Source organism: Rhinolophus sinicus, linkage group LG01 (genome assembly GCF_036562045.2).
Source record: "Rhinolophus sinicus isolate RSC01 linkage group LG01, ASM3656204v1, whole genome shotgun sequence".
In the NCBI taxonomy this organism is placed as follows: domain Eukaryota; kingdom Metazoa; phylum Chordata; class Mammalia; order Chiroptera; family Rhinolophidae; genus Rhinolophus; species Rhinolophus sinicus.
This window is the reverse complement of record NC_133751.1, coordinates 156,378,227-156,399,706: the sequence shown is the minus strand read 5'-3', so window position 1 is coordinate 156,399,706 and position 21,480 is coordinate 156,378,227. Positions and strand designations below refer to the sequence as shown.

Below are 21,480 nucleotides of genomic sequence, written 5' to 3'. Positions count from 1 at the left end.
TTAAATCAGTTAGCAGATATCATCTCATTTCACTTTAAATTAAAAATCCAATCACATTATCGCTACCACAACTAACAAAATTAACAAGAATTTCTTAATATCAACTAATATCCAGTCTATTTAATGAAGCATTACATTGATAACAATAACCTCAGAAAATGAAAAGGTACATGGAATCAATTTCAAAGTTTCCTTTGCATTGACCAATTTTTCATAAATATATTTCCTATTAACAGTTCAAAAGGCAATGAAATTAAGACATTCATACAATGGATGTTAAAGACTTCCATGAGAATTACTTAAGACTTCAAAATTAAGCCGAAGACAGGTCTAAAGGAATTAGTCTTATATTATTTGTGACATTCAAAATAAAGAGATGCTTCACAACTAAACTCAAAACATGAATTTTAAAAGAACTGGTCTTATATTATTTGTGACATTCAAAATAAAGAGATGCTTCACAACTAAACTCAAAACATGAATTTTGATGGAATCCTGACTGGAAAAAACAATCTGATTATAAAAGCCATTTTAAAGACAAAATGGAAAATCTCGATTTGTATATAGTTTATTATAGAATTACTGTTAATTTTCTTAGATGGGATAAGGGTATGATGTTACAATGAAGAATGAAGTTATTCTTAGGAGACCCATTGTCGAGTATTTAGAGGTGAAGTTTTATGATGTTTAAAATTTACTTTCAAAGGTTTCTGCCAAAAATATTTTTCTAGGCTATATCTGTATCTTATCTATGAAAAGAGAGAGACAAAGCAAATGTAGCACAATGTTAAGAAGCGGTGAATTAGGTAAAGCGTACACATGTGTTCACTGCTACAATCTTTCAACTTTTCTATAGGTTTGAAAAATTTCAAAACAAAAAGTTGAGAAAATTAAGAGGGATGCATTCTGAGCACAAGTACAGCACAAGATATGAAAATAAGCAATCTCATACTGCCTTATTTATATGCAAATGAATTCATAAATTACTTTTATAATTAAATGTCAAAAAGGAAAAAGAATAAAATGAGCAACTCTAGACAGTTTGAGTCTGGCAAATAGGGTCTCTGAATGCTCCATAATTCATGAATGATTTTGATGTCCAGTCAAAAGGAAGTTTGGTTAAGTGAAATCTTTCCAACACTTGGCATCAATTTTTTTCTCCCTTATTGAAAGCACCTTATACTCTTAGGGACGTTTCAAAATTCCCTATTTAGTCTAGGAAGAAAATACAGTAAATACGTCTGATTTCCTTATGTAATTCCATGGTTAACATTTGGGTTAAATTATCTAAGAAGGCAAGCACATTAGCACTTTCTTTGTGCTAAAAATCATGTGCTTCTAGCCATGATGGAGTTCACAAAGATCAGATTTACTCTCCCTCCTTAAACAACCAGAAAATTGGACAAAATATATAAAACAACAGTTTTCAGATGCTGGACAACAGACATCACAGGACAGTGATCTCTAAGAGAAGGGAAACAAGATGGGACCTATGATTGCCTCAGCTTACTGCTTTTAGGCTGTTTCCAGGTGCCAGCATGGGCAGGGAGAATCCAAATGGAGACCAGCGATCTGAGTTGAAATAACAGTTTGGAGTTCAGAGAAGCCAATGTGGCTATAATTTTCAAGAGAGCAGCGAGCTTCACAAAGAGACAGAGCTCCAGCAACCTGCAGAGTTGTCTCTTGGAGTATTTGGCTGGTCCTGAAATGCGTATGAGCATGAAGAAACTATCTGAGGCTGAAGAAAGACTGACAAATGGAAAGAATCACTAGAAGAAAGAATTACTGAGGAAGAATCACTAGAATGAGTAAATGGAACAATCACTGGACTTCACACAGGGCTGAGAAGAGTTCATGTTCTTTCCAGCCATAATGGAAGGTCCTCCAAATACAGAGCACTAGGAAGAGTCCTCACTTTGTAGTGTTCCCACACTATAAAGGCTGCCCTGGGTCCTCCCCACAAAGCTTAAAAGCAAGATTCAAAAAGTGATACCTGCGCTTCCAAGACACTCAATCTGTATCCCAGATTAAAGTTCAACAATATTTAAAGTAAAACAACAAGGTCTGTACCTAAGAACATGGCATTTACAATGTTTAGGATTCAGTAACAAATTACCAAGCATGCAAAGATGCAGGAACATATGACCCATAAGCAGGAAAAAACTTAATCAATAAAAACTGATTTAGAGTTGAGAAAGATAATAGCATAGCAGATAAGTATGTTAAAATAACTATTAAAAATATATGCCATATGTTCAAAAGTAGAGGAAAATATGAACAGTTTGGAGGAGAGAAATGATAGGTATAAAATTTTAAATAAGGCTTCTAGAGATGATAAATAGAACACCTAAAATGAATATATATTAACATGTTTGAGAGAGAGAGAATGAGAGAGAGAAAGAGAGAGAGAAAGGAGGAGGGAAGGAGGAAGGATGGAATTAATGGAAGATTATAACTGCAAAGAAATGATCATGAACTTGAAGAAATAGCAATAGAAATTTCTAAAATGAAATATACAGAGAAAACAGAAAAAAAGGACCATCAGTGATCTTTGGGACAATATTGGGCAGTCTAACATACGTGTAATAGTAGCCCAAATGAAGAGAGGGAGGGCAGATGTACAAAAAATATGTTTGAAGACTTAGTAAGTGAATATTTTCCAATCCCTGTGAAAACTATAAGCTCATAGATCCAAGAATCTCAATGAACAGAAGAAATATGAAGAAAACCACATCAAAGCACATCATAACCAATAATAATAACACAGATGAATAAAGATAAGAATAACAGCAGACGTCTTTTCTGAAGCTATTAGACGATGGAGCAACCTTTCAAAGTACAGGAAATCACCTGGCAACCTAGAATTCTCCAGCTAACATATCCTTTAAAAATGAAAGTGAAATTAAGACTTTTTCAGAAATACAAAAGCTGAGAGAATTCATTGCCAGCAGAACCGCATTATAACATATACTAAAGGAAGTTTTTCAGGCAAAAGGAAAATAATATCAAGTGGAAAGTTGGATTTACACAAAGTTATAAAGAACATCAGAAATGTGTTCCAAAAAAGATATTTTCCAATTAAAAAAAAATCTCTTTAAAAGAAAACTGACCATTTAAAACAAAAATAATGAGACAATATATTGTGGAACTTATATATAGAAGTAAAATGTATGATAACAATAACACAAAGGATAGGAAGGGGAAATGAAAATGTACTATTATGAAGTTCTTACAATATACATGAAGTTGTGTAATATTAATTAAAGGTGGACTGTGATACCACAATAACTGAGGTAAAACTGTTTTGTTCTGCATAGAATTATTAGTAAATGTCTATGTACAATGTTTGCATGTGACATTTTAGGTTTTAATGCCTTTGCACATGCCGTTTTCTATGCTAGGAATGCTTTCTCCACTTGTTTATCAGATGAATTCCTACACTTCCCTCTTCCTTTAAGTTCCTAAGACTAATTTTTGTATCTTCCTCTGAAAATCTTTCCTTTTATCCTTTTTCTCCTGCTTCTTTTCTCAGTCAGTCACTTAATCCTCCCTATTCCCAGAGAACTTCATAAATACTTCTACTAGCACATATTTAATTTTATCATAAATTGTATTATATAAATAATATGTGCATTTCACAGGTAGGACATGTCTTTCTTATTTATTTATTAATGACCCCAGTAACTAGCATGGTGCCCATGCTTTATGTAGAAAGCATTCCTTAAAAAAGTCCTTAAGGGGGCAGCCTGCTAGCTAAGTTAGTTAGAGCATGGTGTTCTTAACAAGGTTTCCGATTTGATCCCCACATGGGCCACTGTGAGCTGCGCCCTCCACAACTAGATTGAAACAACTACTTGACTTGGAGTTGATAGGTCCTGGAAAAACACACTTAAAATAAATAAAAGTAAAAAAAAAAAAAAAAGTCCTTGAAGACCAGAATATTGTTAAGTCACTTCCAGAATCTTCTCTCACCTGTAACCTAGTATACGTAGTAAGAGAGATGAGTAGCTAGGTAAGCATCTATACATGGACAAGGATCTTTTAACTACTTTTTTAAACCTCAAGACTGTATACTATTTAGTTATTTTTTTTAAATAAAGTGCTTTTATTTTTATTTATTTTAAAAAAATTTTTTATTGGGGAACAGTGTGTTTCTCCAGGGCCCATCAGCTCCAAGTCATTGTTCTTCAATCTAGTTGTGGAGGGCGCAGATCAGCTCCAAGTCCAGTCGCCGTTTTCAACCTTTAGTTCAGGGGGGCGCAGCCCAGCATCCCATATGGGAATTGAACCAGCAACCTTGTTGTTGAGAGCTCACGCTCTAACCAACTGAGCCATCCGGCCGCCCCTCTGGAAGCTCAGCAGAAGCTCATTGTCTTCAATCTAGTTGTGGAGGGCGCAGATCAGCTCCAAGTCCAGTCGCCGTTTTCAACCTTTAGTTCAGGGGGGCGCAGCCCAGCATCCCATATGGGAATTGAACCAGCAACCTTGTTGTTGAGAGCTCACGCTCTAACCAACTGAGCCATCCGGCCGCCCCTCTGGAAGCTCAGCAGAAGCTCATTGTCTTCAATCTAGTTGTGGAGGGCGCAGCTCACTGGCCCATGTGGGAATCAAACTGGCAACCCTGTTGTTCAGAGCTCACACTCTAACCAACTGAGCCATCTGGCTGCCCTATTTACTTATTTTAACATGTCTAAGTTTCTTAAATTATAACGCACAAGTAAAACTTACTTCTGCCATTAACTCTAATGGGGCATGAGTACACTTATTTGGGTTACTGTCTCCATCATTATCTTCATCATTGGTGTCATCTTCACCATCATTATCTGTTGATTCGGACAACTTCTCATCAATATCTTGAAGGCAATATTTATTATTTTTGTCCTGCTGTGCAATGACTGTATCTTTGCCCACCTCACCTAAAACAGAATATAATTTAATCAATAAATATTGAAAAATTCAAAAATTAAAAATGGTTACTCCTAAATTATAATGTAATGTTCAGTATATTGCTTCCTGTTCTGAAGCTAATTTTTTTCATGACTAAACAGCACTGCAATAAATTTAGCTGATTTCCATTTTCAAAAGGTAATAAAACTTCCAAGCGAAAAGGGAAAAATCAAAACCAATAACACTGAGCTGATGTTGATTATTTGGTGCTTGAAATTTTAATAAATGGAAACATTTTTGTTTATAAATAATATAATAATTTCAAGAAAAAGGAAATTAATGCTAGTATATCTCCAGAAATATATTTCCTAAATTGTTCTCATAGGAAGGTAAATACGAAATAAATAGCTTGAAGAGTAAAAGTAAGACTGGAGAGGCTGAGAAGCAAATAATTCTCAGGTCATGTCACTCCTTGGATACCTGAGAATAAAGTTCTTTCTGTCTCTCTCTCAATACACACACACACACACACACACACACACACACACACACGGACGAAATACATGTGGAGTATTCTAGATATAACCAGAAGTTACATAACATTATTAATGATTTTTCTTAATGTCAAGTCACAGTACTTACGACCAAACATAGGTGACTGAAAAATAAAAAATAAGTACCACTGACTACCCTTTCGGTACCTGGCACTATGCTAATTACAAAACAGTATGGAAGTACAGTGATAAAAATGTGTACTAGGTAAATGGGAGAACAAAGGAGGGCCCCATCCCAGTGTAGGGAGTGGTCAGGAACTGTCCAGTCTGAGTGGACCAGTTTTTCCAAGGAGAGGGACAACATGAGCCCACGTAGAAGTAAGAAAGTGTGTGGCACGACAAGCACTCTGAGGCTGTTTGAAGGTCAAGGTTGAGGCTGAAATGGTGACAGATACGGCTGGAAGGGGAGGCAGGGGCTAGCTGGATAATAGAGAGTCTTGTTGCCAGAAGCCTTGGAATTTATCCTAAGAATGAAGGGGATACTAATGAAAGATTTTATATAGGGAAACAAGTATGATCAATTCTGCATTTCTGAGGGAAAACTTGGATAGCAGGGTAGAAAGCGTATTTGAGAGAAGACCTCCCCCACCAAAAAAAAAAAAAAGAGCAAGGGGAGATGTTAAAGGGCTCTTTAAAAAGTCTAAGTGAGAGAGATGATTAATGATAGGACCCTGGTAAAATAGGGACGGAGAGTAGGTGACAGATGAGAGAAATATTTTAAATGTAAATTTCTATGGCACAATCTATTGGAACATTTTCCAAACATCAGTAATTCTTATACTATTTTCATCCATTTTGGCATATATGAGTATCAACTATACTATTTTTTTCTTTGAACTACTTTTTTAACTTATAATTTTTGTCAGATCATAAATATCATCCACGAAACTGATGGATGTATTAATAAAAGTAACGTGATAATCATAACGAACATTATATGCCATTTGACTCTTCTGAACACTACATATATTAGCCCCTTTAATTCTCTCAATATCCCAAGGAGGTGTGTACTACTTTTATTCCACTCACAGATGAAACTGAGGGACAGCGACTAACCACCTGCCCAATGCACACTGCTAATTAAGTGGCAGATCTGGGAGTCAGTTTGGCTTCAGAGTCCATATTCTTAACCATGTCTTATCTTTTTTCTAACACACATTAAAATATACTACTATTAAAGTAATTAAAAAAAAAGTTTACTATGTGTATCTTTATTTTCCTAAACTTATCTCTTTGGGAAACTATTAAGTAAGCCTGTTGACTCCTTTGGCTCTACGGATGTCTTTCTGTTTCAAATTGAGCTTGTCCTACACCATCCCTTTCTTGTAAGATTTTGAGTGTCTGGGAAGTCTTGTGAGATGCCTTCTTTGATGGGAATGTGGCCATAAACTACTCTAAATAATACAGAAACACTTGTGTTTGACATAAGAAAACTAGGAAATCCAGGAGAACTTGAGAGATTATGATGTCAAGAAAACAAAGATCAAAAACAAAACAAACAAACAAAAAAAAACCCGGAAAACTCTTGACTCTAAAGCAAACTCCTGACTAAACAAAATGAGCTATCCTGAAAAGGGATACCAAGTCCTTCTAAGAGTATGATGGCTGGGATATGCGGGCCACTTACCTGCTTCTGTTTCATTTACAGTCTCCATCAGCTCATAAACACCCTGACCTTCCAGTGTGTACCCACCCTATTCACTGACTCTTCACACTGATGTCATCAGGGGAAGCTCAGAATAGGGAACTAAGGACTTTGTGTGATGTCACAGGAACTGTCTCATTTAATTCACACACACACACTGAGCATCATGAGAGGTTTCCTGATCCCTAGATCTAAGGTAGTTCTCTCCCAGGTGCCATTTATTAACATAATAGCACCCATCACAGTCTGTCAGTCTTGCTTATTTGTCTTTTATTGTTTATTATTTATTTTTAACAGTTGGCTATCTTCCACTAAAATGTAAACTTCAAAAGGGCAAGGACCTTGCTTATTTGCTAACTATTGTATCCACCGTTTCTACACCAGCGCCCAGCACACAGTATGAATGAATGGAACTTGTTAATGCTTTCATAGATATTTTTAACTCATTCTAAAAGTTAATACCCTACCATTATCGTTTTATGTAATTTATACCCACGGACCCTTGACTACATATCAGAATCATCTAATACTTTGAAGAATTACTTATTTCCATGACCCGTCCCAGACCTATAAAGTTGTCAAAATCCCAAAAGTCATGGTGAAGGAGGGCTGAATTAGAAGCTACTCAAATGAAACAAATGGTATTACCTGTGCTTTCTTTTAAGAAGGATGATGACCATAGTTTCGACTGTAGATTTGTCTCTGTATCTTTATTTTCAATACTCTTTGAAGATACTCTATTTTCAGTATCCTTTAAAGAGACTTTATTTTCAATATTTTTTGAAGAGACTTCCTTCCTAAATGTTAAATAGTGAAAAAATACTTTCCTAGGTCACAATTCTGTTTAAGGCTTTAAACAAAGTACATATACACACATTTAATATAAACACACCATATAATATACCAACAATAAACTAAATAGCTAAAATGCAGTATCTTCTTCGTGGAAAAGCATTAAAAATAAATTTTACTAATGATTAATAAATTCAATTTCTACCTGGCATTTGTCACCGTGTAGTGATTCTTAGTATCTTTTCAGAGTTAACCTAAAGCATATAAGCAGTTTTATTAACGTCTTTGGGACATCACTGTGGTATACGTGATGGAATAAAATTATTTAAGGAATACCAGCCTTGAGTTTTCTTCTGTAAGTTTGTAAATCAGTTCTTACCATTGCTAAATGCTACACTTATGGAGAGAGTCCAACACTCATATTAACCCTCGCTCATAAAATAAAGTAGCCTGCTTTTCCATTAAGTCACTGAAATAAAAATGGGTTAATTTTCTCTTTTACCCTTTAAGCCTGAAACCTCACGTCAATAAATAATTTGAGACACAGGAGTCTTATGTGATGTACTGTTTACACATAGGCACCCATGCTGGTGGAAAAAATAACCCCAAGGCTGCTTTCCGTGCTCTTAAGATTCTTTTAATACCTGTATCTTCTTTACCAAGTTTAGAAAATTCAACTTCTAGTTTTAATGCAAAGATATAAAAAGATGCAAAGTATTTTTCCCCCAAAGTTATCCTGGCTCTGTTTTTTCCCCATTGAAATATAAATCCAGAACATTAGCACTGCAGTTAAGTTAGTGGTCTTGTGAAGTGATTTTAGCGAAGAGGCTGAACAGCTTGTGATATTCTTAATACTATGGGAGGGAATAGAATCTTCACTTCCCTAGTATATGCTGCTAAAGCAAAACCCTCCCTGGTAATACAAAATGCACAGCAAAGATGATTCACTTTTGTTCTGCCTCTGCCCTCCTAGATTTTCTACTTGTGAAAAAAAGCATCCAAGAAGAAACTCTATATATGAGAAGTTGAGAAGTCACTTAGGGATTCAGTTTCTAGCATGGTGAGATTCCTGTTATGCCAAAGGTCACCACAAGTGATTACTAGGATTTATTTGCTCTAATAGCTAATCTAGATAAAAGGCCTTTACTGCCTGCCTTTCCCCGCAACACACAATTTACAGTATTTTGCTGAACCTAAGGTACCATCTATTTATTAGAAGACATACCATTATTTAAGAAAGAAAAAGCATTGCCAAGTTTAAGTATGAGATGCCATCAATTGTAAGACAGGTTAAACTATGAAGAAAATATGTGTATATTTCAAATATGAAACATAGTACTTATATACTCATTAAGTTATATCCCCAAGGAAGGGAATTTAGCTAGTATAGTTTTGGGTATTCGAATAATTGGAAATGTCTTTAAAAATCTTAATGATACAACATGGAGAAAGTCAACATATGCAACAGACAGAAGATAAATGGGATATTACTATTTGGAAGCAGTGGACATGTCATAAAAATACGTATGAGCATTAACCAAATCATCATTTTAATAGTAAAATATGGATTCCTTTTCCGCTCATTTTCTGTAGTGTTTCTCATATACAGTTTCAAAGACTCAAAGGCCCAAAGTCAATTATAATCTGTTGATTTCCATTTGAGAAAAGTGATGTTATTTATGGTAATAACGCCTCTAACCATTTAAGAAAAATGGATAACCAGTATACTCTAAAAGAGCTGTTTAATTTAAATAGTTACAATTAAGGAAACATTCAAATTTTTATGTAGTATCCTTTGGAAATGGAAGATATTTAATTTAGTATCTGCTAAAGCTAGAGAGTTAGTCAAGTTAAATATTTGTCTGGAATATATTTATGCTAGAGGGTAGATAAACTAGGCTTTAGGATTATTCCTCAGTTAAGAGCACTGGGCATATTTATGAAATGTCCCCAAATTTCTATTGGAATTAACAAGTTTTTCAGGAAGTTTACATTTTAAACTTTGTTTTAAAATGACTTATAATTTGTCAAACATGGGCCTAAAACAATTAATTAAAACTTACTTTTCTAAGAATGTCTTGGCTACATTTAGGGAAACTTGTATTGCTGATGTATAAAGTTTGCTGGTCAATCCTGGTCCTCGTCCAAAGAGGCATTTACTTCAAGTGTAAAAATGGGAATAAAAAAATAACTGTCCTTCATCTTAAAAAAGATAAAACATATCATGGAATAACATTTTCAGCCTCATAGAGTTGAGTGCTGTGGATCTGTTTCAGCCATTTCCACCTCACATCTCAAAAGCTTGACCAAAAAACCCAACAGATCAAAGGTCTAAGACCTATAATACCGTGCCCAGCATTAAAAATATACCGGGAGGGCCGGCCTGGTGGCTCAGGCAGTTAGAGCTCCATGCCCCTGACTCCGAAGGCTGCCGGTTAGGTTCCCACATGGGCCAGTGGGCTCTCAACCACAAGGTTGCCAGTTCGATTCCTTGAGTCCCGCAAGGGATGGTGGGCAGCACCCCTTGCAACTAGAAATGGCAACTGGACCTGGAGCTGAGCTGCGCCCTCCACAACTAAGACTGAAAGGACAACAACTTGAAGCTGAACGGCACCCTCCACAGCTAAGATTGAAAGGACAACAACTTGCTTGGAAAAAAGGCCTGGAAGTGCACACTGTTCCCCAATAAAGTCCTGTTCCCCTTCCCCAATAAAATCTTAAAAAAAAACAAAAAAACTCTTTCAAAAAAAAAAAAAATATATATATATATATATATATATATACCGGGAGTGCAAAAAAAAAAAAATGTATACACATGACTTGTATTCATCTTCTTTTGTTATTGGTATATATTATTACAATTTTAATACATTTTTTTTCCTTTCTTAAAATGTATATACATTTTTTTGGCACCCTCTGTATTTTACCTTTACTACTAAAAATTTTGTTAATTAAATGCAATTTGTTGGGCAGACAATATTTTTCACACATGGGATCTATGGGGGGAAAAGGAAAAGATAAATGTGGGTTTTGTATACAGAGAAGTTTGAAACTAGCAGTTTATCAAGTCCTTATGGCTCAGACTAGAATGAAGAATCAAATAGAAGATTAAGGTAAAGACCTGGTAGGGAAAGAGAACTTCTAATTTTCCCTAACACAAGCTGGATAGGACCTTTAGGCAAATTCTACCTGCCAGTCAGACTCTGGAGACAGTAGAGGGTGGAAAGCGGAATGGAAGCCAGATGGAGAAAATTCATCAACTTTGCAGTTCAGCCACACTGTTCCCAAGCAAAGGTTTCCCATGATTTTCTATTTTCTTACTTGATCTTTTTTTTTTTTTCCCCCCAGGACTAGCCCTGTTTGACTTCAACTCTGGGTAAGGTACCTGAGGTAACAAAGCTGCACCATGGTGAAGCTTAAGGGCTACACTAACCATCCCTTCCTATCCCCCACTTCAAACAACAACCAAACCCAACCCAAACTCTTCTCTGTAAGCAAATTAAAGGGAACACGATCATCCTAACCTTGCAAAAAGGAGTTTGATAAGCAGATGCCATTATTAGTAAGATCAAGAGAACAAGTAGTCACTCTGCTTTTCTATTTTGGCCCAGGCTGCATTTGATTTATCCTGGGGTTTAACTACCTCAGGACGTGGATTCCTCTTTGCTTCAGTTCCAACACTGCTATCACAGTCTAAGAACACTGGGTTTATTAGTAGACAAAACAGTAATTCATTTGCATTAATGACCTACTAACTTCCGCTATTATTGTTGAAAGTTGTATTTCCCTCAAAGACTAAAATTGTCTTAGATTTTTAAATTTAAATGTTTTCAACCACGTAATAGGATTTACTTATTTATTTACTATCTATATATAGATTAATATTTCTAACAGGGAATTTATTTTTTTCTGGTTGTCTATAACATTAAATCTGAAATCAATGATTTTCATCACTGATCTGTTATATCTTATGCACTAATATAAAAATATGTATTTAATATATAATTTACAACAAAGCCAAGGTGGATTCTAATTTTAATTTTTCGCCTAGCCAAAATATTCAGAATAAACCAAAATAATATTAATTTGAATAGAATCCTACCAGAATGGTGCCTACCAACTTGTCAATAATTGATCTCTACGAATGTGTTGTATGATCAATTTTCAAAGTGTAATTTTTCATGGAATAAATAAGCGAATTTTATTTTTCAGAGGGTAGGAGATGATATTTTCAGGAAGGGCTTTGATGAACGATCAGAATCAATGCCTTGAACAAAACAGGTACTTAATGCTTGGCTACTAAATCGATACTCAACTATGATTCTTTTTAATACCAATGTCTTCAACTACTTGGGGTGATTATATATTTTTCTTATTTAGTAGTAACGATTCATCTCACAGTAAATAAAGAATCTGTTTAATTTTAAAATAAATGTTAATTTAAAGAGAGATTCTGAAAGAAATGAGCAAGTATTAAAGGGAAATAGGAATGAGGAATGAAAATTATGTAAGTAAAGTACAGAATAGTTGGTGTTTAAGCATTTAAAAGTGGAAATGAATATTATCTATATCTTTACATTTTGATCAAATTCAGTTTTCATTTAAAATGTCCTTTTATCTACTAACAACTGCTTTGACTAAAGCAAAAGCTAAAGTGCTACTCCATGCATTTCTGGCCTTTCAAATTTAATTGGGTGGCAAATGATTGCATTATCTAGTTCTCAATTGCTCAAAAGGCATGTGATAGATAAGTTGCACAACCAGACATTTTCTTACTCTGACATTGTTTCATTTGGTTCAATCATCATTTTTTCTGAAAGAAAAGAAAAAAAAAACACCTCAGTGTTTTATCAATAGTGATGTTCCTAAAAGAAATTCCTGATGGTAAATATTTAGGCATTTTTTTGAATGACAAACAGTAATAAAGGATTTAATTTCGAAGTCTTTCAACCATAGTCAACCCTTCCGGTAGAGTATCTTCTTAATATTTAGGACAAAATGATGGTTAAATATATTCTTTTTAAGTAATGAATCATTTACCCTTTGGATCAAACTCTAACAATCTGCCATTCTGTCTATATTTTGGTGCCTAAAATAGAAGCAGAAATAAAAACTAGCATTATTATTTTCATTTGAGGTATTTGAAATAACTTATTCATAGCCTTTGTGTAAACATTTCTGTTATCTGGGATAAAATGTAATTTTATATCAAAACAATTATTCAAAAACTATATAAATTGATAGTAAAATAGAAATAGAACATCCTGAAAAATAGGTTATGTATTCTTTATAGCATCTGCTTGCTTAGATAATTCCTGCAAAAACCAAAATATTTACTTCATTTATGCAAGTCTTTAAACACTTGCATAAATTCAGAATGTAAATAACAAAGAAGGCAAAACTCAGTTTATCGGTAGAGTATTAAGTATGTATTTTGTTTTTGTATTTGGTAGCATTATTTCCATCCTAACTGAAAGACCTCATTCTTCTGGATTATGAAATTGGGTTTGAAAAACAAGACTAGGGAACTCAACTCTTTCTCCCCATTTCACCTTGGAGTCTATGTGAAAAGAGCTATAGGAATAATTTTGCATGTTAGAAAAGTGATGTATTAAATTAGCCTCTCTGTTGCTATTTTGGTCTTATATACTCGCAACTTGGTCTCTAGATCTAGATTCAAATGCAATCAACAGCAAGTTAAAGACTCACGTTCCCCACTGAGCTGACCCTAAAAATCATAAATTCAGCTGGCTCACTTGTACACCACCTCTTTTCTCCTCCACTTCAATAAGACAAAACAAGATGTAATCTAAACCATCTGCCACATTCCAGTTCATTCATGTTATGAACAACACCTTTATAGAGTGTCTATAAGCCAGAACAAGAAATTTTTCCATTCAAGGTAGAGTATTTTTAATAAAATAGTATTTCAACAAATACATTTAGAAATTAACCTTTCATTTTTATCCAAATATACATTTAAAAATATAATCTTACCTTATAAGTTCTCTTGTGTTTATTAATACTTACAAGTTAAAATGTTTTCTCTGTGAATTTTTACCTTTCCTAACTGCCCTATGTAAACTGATTTTCCTTTAACTTAGCCCTTTATATATTTGCATAAATTACATTCTAACCGCAAGGAGAAAAATCGACTCAAGGTTTTTTTTATGTATGAGAAATTTTTCATAGATAACTATTCAAGTGTCCCCCTCCTCCAACACTTGTCCCCACACCCCAAGCCAGATTTTTAAAATCAGTAGTACTAGTACATACCTAGGGATTTCTGGAATACAAAATTCAGGGCCAAAACTGTTGACAATAAAAGAGAAGCTTTGTTATTCTGTATTAAGTTTTTCTCTTTTTAAATCCAGCTTCCTCACACTGATCTGCACTCCTGAATAAAGCAGTAGTACCTAAACTCTTGCCTCAGGCTTTGTCTTTTGGGCAACCCTAACCAAGCCAGATATCATGTTATTAATTTGATTATCCCTCTGAGAAGCTCACACAGACCTAAAATCTATCATAAAAGCAAGGCTCTTTTTGGGAAACACAGTTGTAGAAGACCACACTCTAGAATGAAAGATTTTACTCCTGATTTTCTAGGGCAGTAGATAGAGCTCAGACACTGAAACAATGCAATGATGAACTACATAAGGCCTCTACAGATTTCCACAATCCCGTGGGTACCCATATGTCTGGGTAGACATCTCTTTATATTTAGAGCTCTTTTTTCCTTTCTAGCTGTAGGATCTTTATGGATTGCTACAATCCACACTCTACCTGGATGAAATACCAGTGCATATAATTCTCCTCCTATTTTCACCTGGTAGAAGAAAAACCTAGAGTGGGCAAATCCCAGCCCTTGATAGAGCCTAGCTCATAGCCCAGGCTCTGCTGGGTCTGACTTTATCATCGCCTAGGAAGTGTCCATTTGATCTCCTTTCATAAAACTGAATTCCTAGCGGGCAGTACAGAGTAATACTCAAGAGTTGGGGCTCTTGAGTGAAGAGACTGGATTCACATCCCAGTTCTGTCACGTGCCAGGTAAGTTTGGTAAGTTACTGAACTTCTTTAGGCCTCAGTTCCTCCATCTGTAAAACGGGGATCACAATGGTGCCAATTTCACCGCATCATTATAAGGATTAAATAGGATGACTGGGGATAAAGTGTTTAGCCCAGATCCTGGCACATAGGAGGGACACTGTAGAAACAACTCGATGCTTTATCTAAAGGAAAAACTGGGAAGTGTGGCTGTTAGATTGCTTAGGGAAACAAAAAGGAGGCTTTACTGTGATTGAGGCAAATAGACTAGCTCTGAAAACTTTTTATTAATTAATTAATTTAAAAATCACATAACCCCAAAGTAATGGTACTTGCTCAGAAAGATCACTGACTCCAGGGAAAGAGCAGAGCAATTGAGAACACAGGTAAAGTTACAGCAGTGACTGATAAGCTGAGCAGGATGAGGTCCAGCCATTGTGTTGGTAGTATGTATTTTTCAATGACTATGACATACAAAAATATCTCTGAAAGGAAACACTTTCAGAAAAGAAACTGATGATATTGGTTGACTCTGGGGAGGAAAAGGGGATGGCTGTAGGACGGGAGTAGGAAGGGGTTTTTAACTTTATGTCCATATGTGCCTCTTGAACTTTGAACAAAATAAATATAGTATTTATTTTTTGAAAAACTACAATTTTAAATTAGCAATACCATTGTATCTCTGTTTATTCATCTCTTACAGGCATGTAAGCAGTATGTTGGCCTTGTGCTACTTCAATTCTCTTCTCCACCCAGTGGTACCTGTTCAAACTGGGGTCAAGGTGTCCAGAAAGAACAGTATACAGGTATATGCCCTATATATTCATTATTATTGATTATGGTTAATGTTAACATTACAACTTCATTTCATCAGTTGTTTGAGTCTCTACCAAGTACTCCCCCGGCTTTTGGAACATGGGCAGATTCTCCTGATGTTTTTCAACAGTCCTAGTGGTAATCAGAATGAGAACACAGTGATGATAGCTGCCAATTTTCATGTAACATTCAATGTCTGTATAAAACAAACATTTGATGAGCACCTACTATGTATCAGATATGCCTGTGGTAAGCTCTGGGGATATAAGAGAAGCTCATAATTTGATAGTGGAAACAAATACTAGCTTCCTATATAAATAGGACAGACCTTAGCTTCAAAGTACTGTATGAAATCCTTCCCTCTAAGAAGTGCCAATGTAATTTTCCATACTATGCAAACAGGATCAATCAAATCCCTCTTTTGAACTCATGGACTGGAGAAGCCCAAGGAGAGTCGGCAGGCAGTGGAGACAGAATTGGAAAGACAGAGGAAGAGAGATTCCAGTCAACAGAGTTGTCCCTGAACAACTTTCCAGTTCCAGAATCAAGCTTGAGGCCTGTTCTCTGGGTTTGCTATACTCCCCCAGATATACTTTACACAAGTATCCCTAGAATAAGGTATTGTCTGCCGCTAACCCCTTCCTCCTTACGTGGTTAACAGATCCAGCCCACCTGAACACAAGAGTAGTACTTTCCTAAGACAGAACAACCATAGTAATTCGTAAGCTAACACAGTGACTGGACCAAGGAGTGAGCCTGTGACCCAAGCTAAGCTCATCACAACATTTCACTGAGACTTTTCCAAGTGGAATTGTCACAGAGGTAAAAGAACATGAATCTAGGGCTCCCACTAGCCATGTGTTTTAGCCTTCAGAGAACGAGTGGCCCGAGAGCGAAGTAAAATATACAAAAGAATAAGGGAAGAGTGATGAAGAGATGAGAGAGAGACAGAGACAGACACACCACTGATGATGTTTGAGTCCCTGTTTCCAGCTCAGCCTCTACTTTTACCACGGGCCAGTTAATTTCTCTTTTTGCCGAAACAAGCAGGAGTTGTTTTTGTCATGTGAAGCCAAACGACACCTTGACTAAATGGCTCCTACTCCTTGAAACCAAATGAGGTTAACATACCTGATCCCATGTAATAAGAGCTATAATACTAGAATTAACATAACCTGTGGAAGCACAGTGAGAAGTGATTAATTCTGCCTGCTTTTGGGGACGAAAGATGGAGTCAGGCTTCACAATGAAACTGGCATTTATTTAACCAAGTCAAGACCAAGTAGTCAGTCAACAGAAGGGGAAGAGAAGCCCAGCCGTGTGTTAGAGAATGGTAAGAGATGAAATTGGAAACATACGTGGGAGCAATTTTTAAAAGTCATTAATTGCCCCGTGCTAAGCATTTGGGGCTTTAACCAGTAAGCAATGGAAGGCAAACCAAGACTTTGAAATTCTGTGGAGGGTAAATCTGAGAGAGAATAGGAGGTAGGGATACAAGTTAAGAGGCTACTGCAATAGTCCAGAGCAGAGGTTGGCAAACTGCAGCCCACAGGCCAGACATGACTCACTGCCTACTTCTGTAAATGAAATTTTACTGGGACACAGACTAGAATTTGTTTGCATATTGTCAATGCTAGTTTTCAAATTACAATGGCAGAGTTAAGTTTTGACAAAGACTGTTGGGCTTACAAAGCCTAAAATACTTATCTGGCCCTTTACAGAAGACGTTTGCCAAACCCTAGTCCAGGGAAAAGATGATGATGTATAAAGCCAGGGAGATACACTTGGAACGAGAGAGGTGAAACTAAGAGTCATTGGACGTAGAAGTGAGGGAGAACGAGAATTTGATGGTTCCAGCTTGGGTGACTAGGATGAGGGCACCTGGGAAGGAGCACATTCTAGGAGATAAGGAGTTTGGTTTTGGAAATTCTGAGTTGGAGATGCCTATAGATTATACTACGATATCAAGTGTTGTTCTACTCTATTGAAAAGGGAGTTAGAACTCAAGAGAAAAGATGATGAACGGAGTAGCTGGAGAAAAATGGGAATAGATGGCATGGCCCATGTAGAATAAGACAAGGCCCAGGATAGAACCCTGGGACACACCGATATTTAAGAAGCAGGTGGAGGAAAAGAATCAGTCAAGGATATGCACATAGGCAATGGGTAGACAGATAACTAGAGTTTATTCATGAGTGTGGGCCCCACACCATTTTAAAGGTACTCAGATATTGACTGAATTATAAAATCATTGGAATGATAGAAAGTAACTTAATTGACTTAGAATGCTCTTATAATTAAAAAGAAAGGCTCATAGATTTAGGAAGGATGATTCTGAGAAAAGAGTTGAGGAAAAGGAGATTTATTTTTAAGAAAAAAAATATTGAAAGATTTATATAAAAAGATGGGTAATTAATCAGAAAATGTACCTGGTTAAATAAGTATATACATTGTGCATGACAAAGTGATTTGTAAAGGCATAATTATATGATTAGATTTGTTTGAAAGTATTCTGTGTTTTATGTAAATGAAAATGTACTTTGGGGGCCAGGGTGGGGGTGGGGGGGGTCACTATAGCTCATTTCTAAAAAAAAGGAATTGGTTCTTGTCTTCTTAGCTATATTAGTCTGAATTCTTGTTTGCATGCTCCAGTTAGTTGAGGCAAAAAACAAACAAACAAACAAACAAACAAAAACCAAAAAACAGAAACATAAGCGATGGCTCATAGAATCCAAGAGTTGAATATCTAAGCTGTGTGGGAGTCAGGACCAGTGGATACAGCTGTGTTCAAGGGGGGCGTGAGGCACTTTCCCTTGTTCATCTCAGCTTCTTCCTGGCATGTGGTCTTCATTGTCTCACTGAAGACAGATTTTCTACACATGGTGCAAAACAAGGCCCCGAGCAATTCTTGAGTTTTATGTGATGTAGTTCCAGCCTTTAAGGAAAAATTGATTCTCAACAATCAAAAATCCCAGTCAAGGGCCCAATTAGTTCACATAGTGGGTTTCCTTGGCTATAAAGAACAGATAAACTCAAGAGACCCTGAAAAAAAATCTCCAGTGTCTAGTGCACTCCATGTCACATAATCTGGTGCTCAATAAATATTCGTTGAGTGAATAGAACAGGAAGGAAGGAAACAAGAAAATAACGTATTAAACTAGAGCTTTGCTGTCCAATTTGGTAGCCAATAGCCACATGTGGTCATTGAGAACTTGAAATGTGTTCAATCTGAGATACGCACACTGGACAATAAATATTTAGTACCAAAAAAAAAAGTAAAACATTTAGTACCCCTACTCCTCTAAGTAAATGTTAACTAGCCAGCGGCCACTGGGCCAAGCAGGTTTTATTTAGATTCTACAGGCTTCAAAAAAAACCTTTTATAAAATGAGTCACTGACTTTTAAAATTCAGATTTCTCAAAATTCTTATTTTAGGTTTTTCTTGTAATATTGGAAGACATGTTTCTTCATCACACTTGTACGATTATTTTATCCATTTGTGCTATTCGTTTTTATAAGCTATCTTGTATACTAATAGGCACAGAATGAACTCACAGACAGCTACAGGCTCAGGCCCTGCAACTGTGGTGAGGAAAGACAGAGCTGATGAAGCATTATCCTCCATCCTAAGAGGAGCTTAATGGGGAAACAATAGGACATGGGGCATTATTTCATTGCATAGCTCAAATGTGTATAAAATGGTTTCAATGATCATTTATCACTTACATTCATATTTAGAAGTGACTATATATAAATTGTGTCTATTTCCTTTACTACACAATATAGTGGTAAAACTCTGGAGTCAGACTGCCTATGTTCAAATCCCAGTAAATTTGTGTGACTTTGAGCAAGTTCTTTAACCCCTCTATGATTCACTTTCCTCAACTGTAAAATGAGGATAAAAATACTACCTGCCTCATAGAGTTATTGTGAGGGTTAATATAAATAGCTAATAATAAACCATAGTAGTACCTCTCTCCGACTACAATTATAATTATTACAAGTCCTCCTATTACTATTGTTATTATTACCTACAGCCTAGCAAGGAGAGCGCTGAAGGTGAACTCTGACTTACGGAAGTCAGATCTAAGTACACAATTGAGACTGGATGGGGCATAGAAGGGGGAAAAAGATCTAGCTCAAAGTTGGTGGTTGAAACTCTGGAATATTGGAGTAGTGCACTGGAATTCATACAAAGTTGTTGGAATTCAGGTCTGGTAAACTCTTAACACTTAAAGAGCAGTGCTGTTGTTTTCCTAAGATTGAAAAAAAACTTCAATTAGCAAAAAAAAAAAAAAAATTTAACAAGGTGGATTTGAGGATCACTGTATTTGGTTTTTAGGCGAATGAAACAAGTTTAAAGACATTTTCAGTGTCTTTTTCAGATTTATTAAAAAAAAATAACTTCCAGGTGTCTCTTGGGATAAGAACAGATTCATCCAATTAACCTATTACCTCTGGGAAGTCAAACGCTAAATGTATAATTATGCCATGTGTTAATTTAAATGCTACAGGGCGCAGTGTAGTTTAAGTAGTCAAAAGACCACAATATGAATTTAGAAATCTCAGGTCAATTTTGTCATCTCAAGGCTGAAGACTGAACCTTACAAGTGATCCGTTGTCCAAACCCCTCATTTTACAGAAGATGAAAACAAGGTCCCGGGAGAATAATTTGTCCCAATTCCACCAAAATTTTTTATGGCCGAGCAAGTTATGTCTAGAGAGTAATGACGTCTTAACCACAGCCAGGGTGTGCTCACTCCTACTGGCCATTAAGCTGTTTCCAAAAACAAGTAAAAGTAAAAAGAAAAACATTTTTAAAGGGGGGCGGGGCGAGGACCGAGGGAAGTAGCCGGCAGCCCCAAGATGGAACGTGGCTATTTTCTTTGCGGGGGGTCGGAGAAGGGGAGTTGGAGCGTGGGAATCGGCAGGTCAGAGTATGGGTGTGAAGACACGCCTGTCAGAACTGCCCCGTTATTACTCACACCCACGTAGAGACTAATACCACTTCCTCAGTGCGCAACTGCAGCCAGAAGAGGAAGCTAAGTGCGAGGCGCATCTCCAGCCGCGTGGATTCTACCTTCTCGCGCGCAACCTCGGCCCTAGAACCCTAACCTAGAGGGTGCAGAAAAGGTTGCGGGCTCAGGCGTCGGGCCTGGGGACTTCTGAGATGAGGCTTGAGTCGCGGGGATGGGGAGAGGGAGAGCGCAGTTGCCGTGGTGTCTCTTACCCGCTAGTGGACCTCTCACTCCGATCACCGGCAGGGCAGTCACCCAAGGCCAGCCCCGCTAGGGTTTGCGCGGGTTTCGGAGCGTGGAACCTTAGACGCCGCGTCGCCATGGAGACGATACCACACGCGGCCACAGCCCAGGGAGCCGCACAGGGTAGACGCGGAAGGGGCGGGGCTGGGGCGGGGCGAGTTCAGGGAGCCTCCGAAGGGTGGGGAGGGATCGGGCTGCGCCTGGGGAGCGGTATAGGGTGAGAGACGGAGGGGGCGTGGCGGGGCGGGCCCGGGGTGGGCCGAGCCGGACCCCCTCTGAGGGGGCGTGGCGGAGAGAGCCTGGGGCGGGGCTGAGGGGCAAGGCGAGGGTGGAACCCGGCGCGAGCAGGCTGGTGGAGTTAAAGAAGGACCAGGCCGGAGAAGATGATGGGAGAGAGCCCCGCAGTTCTAGGGGTCCCGCCGCGCCGCGAGTTGGGTGCATACACCCTCAGACCCACGTCCGCACGCGCACCGGTTACTT

The 21,480-nt window shown here is 37.2% G+C and overlaps 1 protein-coding gene across 2 annotated transcripts in view; it reads right to left on the bottom strand.

Annotated features, from left to right (window-relative positions):
- ERICH2 (glutamate rich 2) overlaps positions 1 to 21,128 on the bottom strand; it is a 30,663-nt gene extending 9,535 nt beyond the window's left edge. The window contains exons 1-6 of one of the 2 annotated variants that reach the window (XM_074337853.1): positions 20,970 to 21,108; positions 14,155 to 14,190; positions 12,919 to 12,967; positions 12,655 to 12,691; positions 7,735 to 7,883; positions 4,729 to 4,916 (exon numbers count right to left, since the gene is read on the bottom strand). In XM_074337853.1, the coding sequence (XP_074193954.1) occupies positions 4,729 to 4,916; positions 7,735 to 7,883; positions 12,655 to 12,686 (369 nt within the window). In that variant the 5' untranslated portion in view covers positions 12,687 to 12,691; positions 12,919 to 12,967; positions 14,155 to 14,190; positions 20,970 to 21,108. Of the gene's footprint in view, positions 1 to 4,728; positions 4,917 to 7,734; positions 7,884 to 12,654; positions 12,692 to 12,918; positions 12,968 to 14,154; positions 14,191 to 20,969 lie in introns of both variants that reach the window. The other variant, XM_074337845.1, reaches the window with a different exon arrangement.
- Positions 21,129 to 21,480: the final 352 nt, after the last annotated feature.